Raw genomic sequence first — 14,691 nt, forward strand, 5'->3', positions numbered from 1 at the left:
TGGCTGTTTCTACAATGCTATTGTAGATGGCGCTACAAGTCTCAATGCGAGATGTGTTGTTTTCTAGTTGCTGCCACAGATCACACTGTGATCTCAGGGTGGTAGCAGACCCCACAAAAATCTTCAAACGTGTTGAGTAGTTACTGCCACAGATCGCGCTGTGATCTCAGGGTGGTCGCAGACCCACGAAATCTCGAAACGTGATGAGTAAGAGCTAAGGCTCTCAAAATTTGATTACCTACTTTTAGTTAATCGTTAAATCCCTGAGTTCTATCACGTGCGTTATGTTTGCCTTGCTCTACAATCCACCTGCACAGACTGTATCGAGGTATGTGCTGCAGGGTTTAAAATAACTATCTGTAGAGAGTTAAAAGAAACAACCGGTATAAAAGTGGTAATGACGTAGCAAACAGCTTTTCGTGCGAAATTCTTCATCCTGCTATCTAAAGAAAACCCTATGCCTGCCTGCATCGGCTTTGTAAATAAAAAAGCAAATTAAATAGAAAACCGTTATTCTCTAATAATATTTTCTTACACAAAGTGAGCTGCATTGCTTTCATCTCATCAGAAGCCGTGGTAGGCAGGAAAGCATTTCTCGAGCTTGACTTTTGCACCATATTAAGATAAGTATGCACAACGAAGACATGCGCGTGGCGGCGTTTTATCAACACGTTACCACCCTCGGCAAGTGCCACGTGTTGTCATCCTCATCTTCATATAATGTGTGCGATAAAGGGGTAAGGGTACGGGTGCATGACGATAACTGGTATTCATGCCGCGTCTCGCTTCATGCGTCTTTCTCTCTGGCGCCTTTTGTTTTTATGGTTTCAACCCTGCCTGGTGACTTCTCACATGCCCATATTGTGTGATCTAGCGATCCTGTCTCATTACATAATGAGCATGTGTCTGAACTTACTTCCGGTTATATGTTCTCCTCAATCTGAAGCAATCTTAGTGAGCTCAAGGTACTATGCACGCCTGACTCTATTTAAAAATTAAACGAGGAGCCATAGAGATGCCTCATTCCACTAGATGACATTTAGACTTGAGGGCTCTACTTCTCAAGCGCGGTCTTGCTTTCCGAGCCTTGGGCATTTTTGGCATTTATTAATCTCTTCTTCTAAACCCCCCTTGCTTGGATCGCAATGTTTCTAAAAGGCATGGGTACGATTGTTTAGAACAAACAACTTGGCCCGAAATAACAGCTCTTTAAGGAAATGCTTGCTTCAAACTAAAGCCCAAGCTTTTTTTGCAGGATCGTCACTACAATGAATGAAGCAAGCCGTACAAAAACTGGAAAGAAGCAGGAACAGAAAAGGAGCAGAAAGAAGCAGCTCACATTCTGCCGAAAGTTCGCCTCACTGTTTAGGGCAATTGCTGAGTATGCCTTTTAGCTGCATTTAATATCCCGCTTGCTGAGCATGACTGCAGTCGGCATTCTATTAGTCGTATATGAAGCTAGCCATTTTGATACTTGTGATTTTTTATTGTGATCAGTTTTAATGGCGTTGCGCTGTGATACTTACGAAATAGTCTTAGCGCTCTCATCATTGCGTCACTGAAGCAAGGTATTAATGAAGAGAAGCTAAAGTAACACAACGATGCCTGAACAATATCTGTAAAGGCATCTTCACTATCCAGTTAGGTACAATACAGAATAGGTCACGTTATTACCAAAACTGGCTAACATATTTGTTTGGAGTTGCGTGCATTCATTCGTTGTATAACTATTTGCATGACGAGAGCATTCACTCGTTGCATTCACTCGTTGTGTGGTTCTTGGCCCAATTCATGGTGCTTTGGCTCTTCTCAAACAGTATAAAGAACATTTGAGTTTTGAGAAACAGTAATGACCTAGAATTGCACAACGATAATAGGAGCGTGCCCTATCAAGCAGAATGCAAACAGAACAAAATGAGAAACGTACACTAATTTATCGCTATTGAGAGAAATGTGCGATCAGGTAAACATTATTTTGCAATAGATATAAAAAGTGCAGAGAAGGCAAACTGATCTTTCTCGCTTTTATATACTGATCATTTCTGTTAAGCAGTAGTGAGCTGTGGAGAAACGCGGAAAAAAAAATAAACACGGGCAACAGGTGAAAAGTTCATGCTATTTTCTCGCAGGAACTTTCTGTACGATGAAAGAATGTTTTTGCATAATGCCAAAAAAGTTTTCGAAGACAAAACAGACTGTGAGAGAAATTTTCTGGAAAGAAATCTGCCATTTTTTTGTTATTTTGCATACAAATGGTTTCACCGGTAGATGTTACAAAGATTCATATTGGCTTCTTTTTCGGCCGCTTTGGTTTTCAGCTTTTTCACAAACGACTGAATATGGCAGCCACCACAGCCTTCCTCATACTCGGCTTCAGCGTGGTCCTTGCGTCTACTGAAGTAAAAACAACAAAAGGTACAACTGCCTGGAAACAAAACGCTGAGGACTAAATTGCAAGGGTAAATCTCTCAGTAGCGTCGACGCCGGTAAGCTGTCCATGTGGCGAAAAAACGAGGAAGGGGCCTCACGTCCCCTATGCCAGATGTGGTAAAATTGAAAGTGGAATGCAAGTGACATCAAAACTAAAGAAAGCGGATGTATAGTTATAGTGCAGTACTTGTTCGCCGATTTTCCGTGGTGCACCGCAAATTTGGGATTCTTAATTTCTGATTTGAATTGACACTATATGCGGCCGTTACATGATCCTTCTAGCTTTTATTTCCGAAAGAAATCAGGTCGTTACTGTAAAAATACAAGCTTTTATTGCCTTTGTTTTATATTTGCCTCTCGCTAGTATACACGTATCTCTTGAGATGTGTTATTCAATTCTTAAACGGGATATCATTAGCGTATAATGTAAGGACGAGGTAATCATTAAAGCAAGATATCAACAATGCTCACCAAGAACGAGCACAGGAAGCGAGAGATCTCGTCTAAAGTATCCTTCCTTTACCGGTAATAATTTGCGCGTAGGTACAACAACAACTGTACAGCTTTGCACGAGCACTTAATTTTAGACATTTTGCGGGGTTCTTTTAGTGCACGTATTGCTGTGCTTATTATGTTAGTCGCAGGACGCTCGTGTCGTATTGTTTAGAAAGCTTTCTGTCTAGCATGACTTCATTTGTATATTAATGATGTAATGTCGTCATAACATGGAATGACCTCTGTTTGCGCGCCGTTTCGTTTCTATGAAGGGTAATTATTTCTTGCTTAATTTTCAAGGGAAAATTTGTAGAAAAATATTAAGCTTATAAGCTTAACAAATCAAGGGTCAAGTTAAAAGGTGAGGCGAGAACTTCCGTTGGTCTCAAATCTCACACGCAGGTGTGCGTTTGCTTAGTGATAACGCATCCTAAAATCTCGCAGCTGCACGGCCTTCCCAGCCAGAGACTTCTCCGACCTGGCAGTTGAGGGTCCGCTCCCTCGCTTTGTAGCTAGCGCGCTCTCTCTGCGGTGCCAGTGCTCCCAGCGGTTCCCTGTCTTTCGCTACTTTCTCTGCACCTTCATGTTCAGTTGTTTTATTGACTGCATAAATTTATATCATAGCCCCTTCTCATCGAAGAAGCTGCGGTGTCTGTTTGCGTGTATGTGCGCGTTTGTGTGTGTGTGTGTGTGTCCGTGTGTGTGTATGCGTCCTCTGCCTCTCGCCAAGGCTTTCGTTAAAAAGCAGCCTGAAGTTTGAGCATTTCTCCGCGTAGACGAAATAGGTCATGTGTACTGGCATTTGGGTGCATCTGTTAACTTTGTGAATTGTGTTTCTTTGTTCGGAAGAAAAACATTTTTGGAGGTGTGAGCAGGGGCATATACGAGGAGGAGCATTTACGCCTGGCGCGGGTTTTTCTTTCACAATAGAGACCACAAAAGTATATATCCCTCTTCTAGGGAACGGTATAAGAAAATCGCATGCAGAAAGAAATAATGGCAGTATAAAAGCGTGACCGTTGTGATTCTTTTGGCGCGCCTCATATACCACTGTGCTAGGAAGTAATCCTTGCAATCTTTTCCAATTTTCAGTGTTATTCGATAAAGGTGCACTGCGTGAAAACAAATGCTGCGACTGCCGGCATCCACGTTGCTGCAGTGTACTGGACTTGGCTATTGCGAAATGAACCTTCTTTCGCTTGCCCTAAAACACCTTTGAATTTTTTTTCACAAAGGCGGACGATTCCGATGGTGAAAAAGGAGCGAATCTGGTGCATCACGGTGGACCGAACACCCGTGTCCACGCAGAAAATGCATATGCATCACCTGTATGGCGCCAGAAGTGTTATAGGAGGCGTTTTTGCGGCCGTGAAGGTTGTGTTTCCAGAGGTATCTAGAGCAATCTAACTGGTCCTGCTCACGAACAGATTGGGCACTATTTTTAAGTAATGTTATATTACTTCCAAGGAAGCCTCTTCTGTACGGAACGCATTCCATTTGCTTACTCCTGCTGTCGTGGTCTGCGAACTTGGTATGCCAAAATAAAAGGTAACAAGTGCCCGCTAAATATGATGGGCACGGAACGCTAACCTTAAGTGCTCAGGTCTGAATGCACCACTTACCTAATAGACACGGGTTTTCATTCTGTCCCATTATAGAACCAATTACATGTTTCTGCGAATAAAATCGTTTATTGCACATCGTTTGGCTGTGTGACCTTAGTTTCACTTTGTTTTCTTCGCCCCTTATTTGCAGAATATGTCATCTTTTCTTTAAACGATTTTCTACTAAAGCGCTTTCCTAATATTTCATGCCAAATAATGTTGCCGCGAAACGCGGTAAGAACTGTTCCTTCATGCCCTTTTTTTTAGTACACCAGCACGCGCGGCACGGGCGACCAGATTCCTCTCCAAAGATTTTAACTGCGCGCAAACTTCCTGGAGCATTTGATAGTGTTATCAGTGGTTTCCGCACCACCGTAGTTCTTTGTCACCTTCATATTGAGCGCCACCGAGAGCGATGGTTATTGTCAGCCGGTCAACAGCTAAATGCACTTGATGCTATCGCTGCCGTGAAATTCTGCTGTGCTTGCTGGCACAGGTTATGCCTTTAATCAGGTTAATTAAGCTGAAAAGCAGTCTATTATTTTCATCTACTATGGTTTGCGTGCTCTCAGCCAGCCGCGAGACGATATAAAGACGAAACGATAGTATTGCTCCTGTTTACAAAGAGTTATTAATAGAATGGACATTTGTTGCTAAGGGTAAAATTTCTCTACATTCTCTCAGTGGACGCGATGACGACTAAATACAGCATAAAGTAAATGCCGTGTAACCTGCAGTGCATGTTTTTTTTTTCTGTAGTTTTGGTGGAACCGCCGGTTGCCTGCCTTTCTAATGAACAATCTTTTTATATTCCAAAAACGTGTTGGGAGCCGACGCCGCAAGTTTATTGGCTTGGTCGTTACGCTACAGGTATAACACAACGCCAGGTCGGTTCTCGCTGCACCGACCTCATTTTGAAAGGCGGAAGTCATAGACGTGCGCAAGCGGTTCCAGAGCACGTTAGAGGGACACAGGCGGCAAATATTATTCTGGAGGCCAAGGCTACGGCTCCTCTTTCTATTTACCTAAAAAATACCCTCTCTCGTCTCCGGCCTGACTGCGCGGTTCAGGATTCCAATGCGAAGAGTATAGTCGCCCCGCCTTTCTTTTGCTCATAAACACCACCACAGTGTAACATATGCAGGAGGGTCCTAATAGAGCACGTGTTATTTCGCCCCCTGTTTTATATATGTATGCGACATTTAAAACGAAACCGTCAATGCTCGGAGTCAAGTTTATTGTTCAAGCACGATGCATCCTCGCAACCGCACCAGCAGAATGCCAATTTAGAACACCTCTTATTTGCTCATACTGTGAATGTGCCGCGCTGCTGCCGCTGTCATAAGCCCTTAGAGCCTTTAAGATATGCAATATGCTCTACAATACACAATCTGAAAATTTGTTTGCGCATGTCGGGAACCCATTTTATTACAAAAATTGCAGGAGTGGCTGAAAACATTTGTGACAGTAAACACGGGAGCACTTTCACGCTTAAGGAATTGCAGCCGTATTCTTAACACACGTTTATTCCCGATTAATAATTTGGTTTATCATCACAAGTTGTTCCCGCAACAACTGACTTAGACTGTTCATTAGTACAGTGTTGCTTAGCTAAAGTGCCCTTTAATAACTACTGCGTCAGAGAAGAGAAACGTGATAGCACCAGACAGAACGTATGTACAAGGCGCAACTTGGAACTTCGCGGCGTCCAACTTTTTTCCTGTTTTTTAAAAACCGTGCTTTTTTCAAGGTACGGATGGGCTCTCCCCGGGTGTAAGGGTGCCGCTCACTTCTGGCTACGTTACTTTTTTGTTGTGTATTGAAGTGCACGACGCCTACCCTCTTTGAAGCAGGTTTCTGTTACCCAACAGGATGCACGTGTCCCTAAATACGTGGTCCTATCAAATTTTCTTGTAAAGACGGCGCTCCCGCGCAGCGAAGGGGAGAAAAGGGTCAGGGTAGCTGATGCATCGTCACCGTCTTAGCGAGGTCCCCTGACCCAGGGAGCACACTGAAAAAGCGACGCGGTCAATATGGTTGCCAGTTCGGGGCAGGCGCTTCTCCTGATTGGAGCGAGTGGCGAATGCGCAAACAAAAAGCCCTGTAGAGCGTGTGCTGCTGTGCCGATTATCTCCATTCAAGTCTAAAGAAACGCAGACGCCTTCTGAAATGTATCAGAACACCCGCATGCCAGTTCCTTTGTACAGTGAGGCAGTAACACGACCGCCGTACGTAAGGCCACCCATGTCTCATCGAAAGCGTGACACCAGCTGTCTTCGTTGAGGAGCCGAACCTTCTAGTTTTCTGCGCTAATGCAGGGCCTAACATTTGCGCATATCGAAGAAGACGAAAGAGAGCGCCCATGGAAGCAATAGACACTTTACAAAACTCGGGCTGGCAACTTAGCAGGAATCATCACCAGCAACTTTTGCCGCCGCCCTGACCCACATTTTAAACAACAGATTATTCGCGTGGGCGCATCATTTGTATCTGCATCCTTCGAAATTTCTACAATACCCTGCTCACTTTGCGTCTGAGAGAGCGATGGCGGAAGAAAACCTGCAGTGGTCAAGGGATCTGACTCGTCTTGGAGAGATTTTCGCAAAGGCTAGTGGACAGTTACTGCGATGCCCATGGTGTAGTACACGGTCTGTCAGGTCGCACTTCACAGCCCAACTACAAGCTTCTTCGGAATCCTACTACAATCCATCGTCAGTGCGTATTGTATTGTTATGCTCTAGGCATAGTACTCTTGAGTTCCATTATACTAATGCCTATCTTCCACTCTTAAAATTATTGTGACGCCCGTTGCTTCCAATGCGTCTGCGTGAACGTGTATAAGATGCACGTCAGTGACCGATAACGTGTTTAAAATATGGTTGCTAAACGCAGTATATGTGACTTCCGGCTTAAAGAATGGTGTAGTGAATAATCTTTTAATACAAAGTAATGAAATCCGGTGCTATGTTGCGCAAAAATGCGGTACAAAATCGCGACGACGTGTGAACGCTGGTCTAGAGCTCTGGACCGGTTTTCTGAAGGGCAAGTAATCTGCATTACGCTGCCGCTGCTTCGTCGTGAACTCGGCGCCTATGTTTTTGTGCTTTGTTCTGACTACGCTGCTGCAATTTTGCGGAAGGGTATACCCTTGAAAACATTACCTGTTTTAAATACTAGCACGTTTGCTGCGTCAGCCTCAGTTCTGGCGCTCTAGACAGGCTTAATCATTTCTTTACCTCGTTCTGCTCCATTCACTAAAAGCGTGCTGCATAGAGCATGCGCCTGGGTGTTAAGGCAGCCGCTACGTACGGCCTGCGCGTGGCTACCCACAACCGGTTTAACAATACCGCAGGACACGTGGTCAAATTTCCAGCTTTACGCGGTGCAAGCCGCCTCTTCTGTTCTCGAAGCAAACATGTAGGCAGGATGCTGCCATACGAGCCAATGACACCTTAGAACGTAGTATTTGAAAATAAACGAATAAAGCAGATAATAGTATATTGTGAGCTGAACACGTCATCAATCTAGCTATTTAAAGCTGTCTACGTTTAGCACATCTTTAAATTGTTTCATACGGATTTCACCAAATAGCTCGCATGCAGCAGTACTGGAGAGTAAACTAATATCTGCAATATAAATACCTGTAACACCTGGACTATAAGTATGCATGCAATAATTGAAAATTCACCAAAAAAGAATGATTTGAAGATTGTTACATTTTTCTGCAGCGGTGATGACGTGCACATGAAATGCACATGATTTCGGAGTCAAAAGAAAGCGCCAAAGCCCTATGATGCTGTGCTTGTTTTTAAAAGCAGCTAGTCAGTGGCGTCTGCAAGATGCCATTGCCCAGCTGGCGCAAATATAGTTTGCAGCCAAAGCGTCGCCGCATTGAAGATAATGGTGCTGCTAAAAGCAATGGCTACAAAGAGCCCCCCCCCCCCCCCCCTCTCCCACACTTAGCGTGCACCGAGCTGCGACAGGAGTGGAGGTGCCCACTGTTCTGCTCTGCCGAGTGAAGAGACGAGTGATTACCATCCCCCCCCCCCACACACACACACACATGGGAAGACCAAACAAGAAGCCTTTATTCATGCCGGTAGGCAGAATATATACACACTGTGGGGCACAGCCCCCCTCGCTCCTAGCGCCATCGCGTGACCACTCAAACAAGCACACGGCGGCGACCACTACATCTTCCCTCCTGAGATTGTTGCAAGTTGCACCTGCGCGGCGGTCTCGCTGCACGACCGTATCGCGTTCGAACCTGTTCTTGAGGTTGAGGCGAACTTTTCCACAGGCGACCCCTGGATCTCAGGCGAAGAAGGTACGCGCAAAGGTCCCACCGGCAACGAGCAGGAACAAATTTGTTGCGACCTTTCAGGTTTTGATTGCGAGGCTGCTGCCTGTTCTGGGATGTTCTGGCCAGTTGAGAAACACACCAGATGGCGACGATTTTTCTGCAGAATGCTGCCAGGAGTCTCAACCACGTACGATCGAGGTCGCTGAGCAGGGCTGAGGACCCGACCACTGCAACTAATGTCCTTGATCCAGAAATGGCACGTAGCCTTGCGTGCGGGGCATTCGTTTCGCGGGTGGATACTAAGGCCACAATAACCACAAGCTGACCCATTTAGCAGCGCTGGCTTGCCACTGCGTGACGATGCGCATGCCGTCGCTATCTTTTTGCGCCGCGCCACGAAGACGTTCAGACTATCGAAAGCTGTGCTGTTGCGTGAGCTTGCGTGGGAGAGACGCTCTTTTTCAGCGTCCTCATCCAGATTTGCATGACACAGTGCATGACACAGTGTCAAAGATTGCTTCAGCTCTTGCACGGTCCTTTCATTAACACGCGCGTATACCTGCCCACGGAATTTCGGTGTGCACTCAGGCTCCTGTGCATTCAAAGAGCCATTGCCCATTTCAGTTTCCTGACATGTTCCAACTTGAAAAGCCATATAAATTTCACCACAGCTGCCTTCAGCTTGCATCTCTATGGCTGTTATCGCCGGCACTTATCTAAAGAGGAAGCATTCTTACTGCAGCACTCTTTGGACCACATCCTGTGCACCTTAGTTGGCTGCTGTGGGAAATGTCGTTGCTTGAGGTTTGACCACAAAGCGACAGAACGAGTGACTGTGCTTCTTTCTGCGCCACCTTGTTGTGCTCCGTTTGTCGCAAGTGGAGCTCACTTTTGAGTCACGGATTTTATCAAATCTACAACAAGCGCATGCGGACACCACTTTTATTCTGTGATGTGCGCCGAAAGTGTCGCTGGAATCGGAAACAGCGCACTCGAGTTCTTCGAAGCTGTCCGTTGGTGGCCCGTAATATGTTTGGGTTCATTATATATAGAAAGGGCTACACACTAGGTTCCAGTACAACTTATGGTTCTCTCGCAACACGTATATCGTTTAATTTAATGTTACAGCGAACTGATCAAGGAGGAGAAGAAAGTGGCTCAAAGCCATTGTCTGTCGCGTTATGTTCACAAAGATGATATGGTACACTCATGCCTTTCTTGGAGAGTACTGTACGTTTACTTTGTCTTTCTGACGGAAACAGCTTTCAGGTGCCGACGCTTTTTAATGCAGAAATATGCCTTTATTTTACGCGCTCTATGCAGTGAACACACGTACCTTGCTTGCTTCCTTCCCATCGCTTACGCCCCTGTGGCAGCAGAAAGCCACACAGCAGCATGCCAGCATCGCGATTCTATCTTGGCTAGGGCACAGAAGCAAGAAAATATCGTTTGTTGTGGAACCACCGGGCACCGTGCTAAGCGCGGCACAGATTTTCCAAGCGCAGTCCGGCAGTCGTATGCCTAAGAAATCGCGGACGCACTGCGGTTGTAGCGCCACATACCAGGTGCCGCTGACTTTTCTAAAGAGTCTAAAAAGCCGCATGTGTAGGATTGGAAACGCGTTTAAAGAAAATGGCAAATTTTAAGACCAATTTGTAAAGCAGTTAAAGAAGAAAAAACCGACCATTGTGGCAACTGCCACCGCCCCGTATTATAAGGGACGCTTCCATCTTCCATCCATCAAGCCGATACGGCGTCTCTTAAGGTGACTAAAAGCGCGGAATCCAGGAGCGGAGTTTACATTGCTTCGACAGAGTCGCAGCAAGACCAGTTTTCTTCGCATCTACGTGCTGTATAAGGCTCGGTTCGCTACGGGGTATAGCGGAGTCGCAGTGGAGTGCCTACGAGTGCAGCGGGTGCAGTGAGCCCCGACTGCGCTTTCCAGAAATGCATGTAAACCCACAGGCGCGTTGCTGCGAAGCGAGCGGAGGCTCCTGAAAATTGTGGTCAGCATTGCCGGAAGACTGGGCTAGCTGATAGCGGGAGAATTGGAAAGACGAGGGCGCTGTGCTTTCTATAAGTAGTTATTACAAGTGGCGTGAATTGGAGTTTTCGTCTACCAAACGAAAGAATATGTACGCAACAATTTTATGTTATGCTTTGCTACAACATGAAATAATGTTTTACATAATTTGTAGTGCTTTTGTACTCGATGTCCAATATGCTGTCCACTCATATACGAGAAAATCAACCTACTCTAGTTGCAATTCCCTGTGAAGCAAGAGGGCATGCGTCCTCGTCAACTCAAAAGAAGCGATACTATATGTATACGCCAGGCAACTACGAAAAACAGCAATTTTTATCTGTCAAGGCCCCAATATCTATGAGCGAAACTATCCAAAGCGTGTTCCTTTTATGGGCACAAAATCATCTTTCTTATTCACGGGATAACATATGATAACCTTTAGGTTAACGCCATCACTTTCAGAGTGATTCAACTAGCTCTCCTCCTCCATATTGACTGCTATCTTTCATATTACGCCCCTTCTGCTAAATCAAGATCCGTTTCTTCTGGATAAAGTTCACATTCCAATGAGTGCGGCTCTTTTGTCTCTGCGCTTCTTCATTGCATAAGAGCCAGAACATGCGATGTTTTCTGAATAATTGTGCTCGATCTTCTTTCTAATCGCGCCTTTAAACATGGATCAAAGACGCGAATAGCAAGCAGAATAATATGCATACGGGCATGCATGCCCCTTACCTTCATATCACTAAGCCCGGGTGGCTCATGCGATGAAGTGTTTTTTATTATTATTTTACGCCGTACTAGTGAACGCTCGCTCCTCGTGTAGCAGATGCGAGCCAGCTCGCGATTTCTTGCATTTTTGTTTCTTTCTGCATGACACCGTAAATGGTGACCTGATGGGTCGAAGCAGGGTGAGGCTTGAAGAAAACACGATCGTGAATGAGAAAAATGACCGGGCTGGATTGAGGAAGGTGCATGATAATCACAGCGTTTGTGTCCTTGCCGATTGAGCTCGACGCAGAGTTTCCTCTTGCCTATATAGACGGACGGCGTGTTTTGTAACACACTCTGGGATCGGAGAAACTGCAGCGAGGTTCGAAGTTGCGGACAACGCCTATCTTTGGTAAGACCAATTTTCAGTTTCTTAAAGCAGTGTTCAATGTCTTGTTTAAAGAAACGTTAGTTGTCAAGATTTATGTTCTATGACGATGTACGGTTAATTACAATTCTGTACAGCGGGCCTTGATGGCGGAAAAAAGATAAGAAAGTGTTTCGAAGTGCCTTAAAACTTTGGCACTATGAAACTTTAGCTTCGAAGTAGGAATGAGCCACAATGTATTTTGAAAGGGGAACCGTAGCATGGAGCAATTAAAGCGCATATACGGATCTGTGCTGGTCACATATACTTCTATGACTGTGAGGACTCTGTAAAAAAGTAACATGAGTAACTGGATCCCCCATAAAACCTAGGACGATGGCTCCTGCTGGATTCAGCATCACAAGGCAGTTAAACGTTGAGTTTACAGTTGTTAGCGCTTAATACGTTATTGAAATGAAGATGAAAAAAGCGTATTTGAAATACTGAAGCTTGTGGCTCTTATTCATGAATGGATGCGAAATATACTGAGCGAAATTAGTTTTTCAGAGAAAATAATTTTAACATTGGAATTGTTCAGAATACTAAAGCCGACTTGCAGTTTCCATCCTCACAACAGCCCTCATTCGCTTGAGTAAATTATTTAGTGAGTTCTATTCAGCAGATGTTTATCAGGCAACGATATACTGTAGCTATTCGTTTTTGGGCAAGTAAATTAGGATTAACATTGCTGTGAGCCCACGTTTAATACTTATACTGCTGTGAGTTGGCGCTTATTGTCTTCCAGAGAAGGGGCTCCATGTAGCGACGCCAGAAGATCTCCAATACAGGTTTAATTTTTAGAGCCGGTGTAAATCACGTATTCCTTTGGCGCGCGCAAGAAAGGGCTTCGTATTCTTGACATCTTAAACACTGCACTATGAAGTAACGATTCCAAGAGGAAAACTTTTATTGACAATTCATATATGCGTACTAGAAAAAAGTGCCACATTTACATCTAATTTTTTTTTCTATGCCCCATTTTCGGAGCAGTGCCGTTTACTCTATACAAAATGGTAATATCGTCTGAAACAGCTTTTATTATCTGTGCAGTGCGAAATTCTCCTGACTTAAGATGCGTCGAGCTCAATCGAGATGACCTGACTTAAGATGACCTGCCTGCAACGTGTTCGTAAATAATAAAGAGCAAATAATTGAGAAAACCGCTATGCTGCAATACTGTTTTCTTACACCATGCGAGCTGTAATGCCTTCAGCTCCTAGTAAGTCGTGTTAGGCAGGAAATTGTTTCTCCAACGAAGCCTTTTCCAGCCCAGCTATGATCGTACGCACCACGATTAAACTGCGTGCCTCTATGTCATGATCACGTGACCACCCACTGCACGTGCTCCCGTTGCTATCGTCGTCTTCAGATAAGGTGTGGGCTAGAGGGGGATGGGGGAGAGATGCATGACGACATCTTGTATGCACATCGCCTCTCGCTTCGAGCAATCTTTGCCGTAGACAGAAGGGAAGCGTGACCATGAAATGCCCTAAACGCTCGAAGTTCCTCTCTGACTCCACACGTATCCGGGTGGTGATAGCCCGAAGACATGTGGCGGGTCCAACACACGTAGTATGCGATTTGGAACACTGCCCACGAACGCGCTGCTCTAATAGCATTCGCAAATCTGTGCTAACAGCTGGATAAAATGCTACAGCATTCACTCCGACAGGCGAAATGCGGCAGATTCTAAAGTAGGGGTATGTTAGAGCCTGTTCTAGAAAGCACCAATTTTCTAAAAGAGGAACGTTTTCATAAACCTAACTACCAGTGAATGAGACACAGAATTCAGTTAGTTATTTTGCTTTCTCGAAATCACCTCCCATTTCACAACACTTTCTGTTAACATTTGTTCAATTCGATCTTTTCTTTCTGTGCAAGGGCTCAACAGATTCTCTCCTTTAAAGATCCAAAATATTGTCAGCTGCAATGTTAGTCGATGAATAAATACACCGGTAAAGCAACGTGTGCGAAGATCACTCACCCCAGATATGTTATAACAACATTAAGCACCGTATCGGAACGTAACAGGAAGCGGTATTGTAGGAAAATGACAAAGTCCGTATTGACAACGCACAAAGTAGGTATTATTCAATATTTCTCTTCGGTTTATTTTGGGCCCTTTGTTTTGAATGTTTTCAGCATCAATGAATATGGCATCCACCACAGCCTTCCTCCTGCTGGGCATCAGCGCGGTCTTCGCGGCCCCTGAATCCAATGCGTCGAAAGGTACAACTTTCTGAAGAGACAAAACAGATGAATGCAGAAACGTCAGGGTAGATCGTTCGAGAGCACTGCCGATGATGGGCGGTAAATGTGGGGAGAAAAACGGCGAACGGGACTTCCATGCGCTCCCCCAGAGATGGTAAAATCGAGAGTGCTCTGCAAGCGGCATCAGAATTAAATAAAGCTGTTGTACGGTTATAGTTCCTTGCTTGCTCATCATGTTGTCTTGTATGTTGAGAATCCCATTGTACTTTTTGAGTTGATAATGTATATTGCGAATATAATATCCTTCCAGTGTTCCTTTCAAGAAAAATGAAGACCTTGAATTAAAATTATAAGCTTTTCATTGGCTTTCCTTTATATTAGGCTCTTTTAAACAGGCTTTCACTAGCGTAGGATGCAAGAGAAATCCAAAATCAAAAAGAGAAAAACAGCAGGGAAACCAGGTGATGTGGTTCAAAATATCGTG

The 14,691-nt window shown here is 44.7% G+C and overlaps 1 protein-coding gene across 5 annotated transcripts in view; it reads left to right on the forward strand.

The window, feature by feature from the left end:
• The window catches only part of LOC144132794 (uncharacterized), a 185,764-nt gene that overhangs the window by 165,350 nt on the left and 5,723 nt on the right, over positions 1-14,691 (forward strand). For 2 of the 5 annotated variants that reach the window (XM_077665453.1, XM_077665450.1), the window contains exons 2-3: positions 11,901-11,981; positions 14,139-14,225. In XM_077665453.1, coding sequence (XP_077521579.1) covers positions 14,144-14,225 — 82 coding nt within the window. In that variant the 5' untranslated portion in view covers positions 11,901-11,981; positions 14,139-14,143. Of the gene's footprint in view, positions 1-1,068; positions 1,382-2,318; positions 2,416-11,900; positions 11,982-14,138; positions 14,226-14,691 lie in introns of those variants that run through there. The other 3 variants (XM_077665449.1, XM_077665448.1, XM_077665452.1) reach the window with 3 other exon arrangements.

This window comes from Amblyomma americanum, chromosome 5, assembly GCF_052857255.1.
Source record: "Amblyomma americanum isolate KBUSLIRL-KWMA chromosome 5, ASM5285725v1, whole genome shotgun sequence".
NCBI classification, from domain to species: domain Eukaryota; kingdom Metazoa; phylum Arthropoda; class Arachnida; order Ixodida; family Ixodidae; genus Amblyomma; species Amblyomma americanum.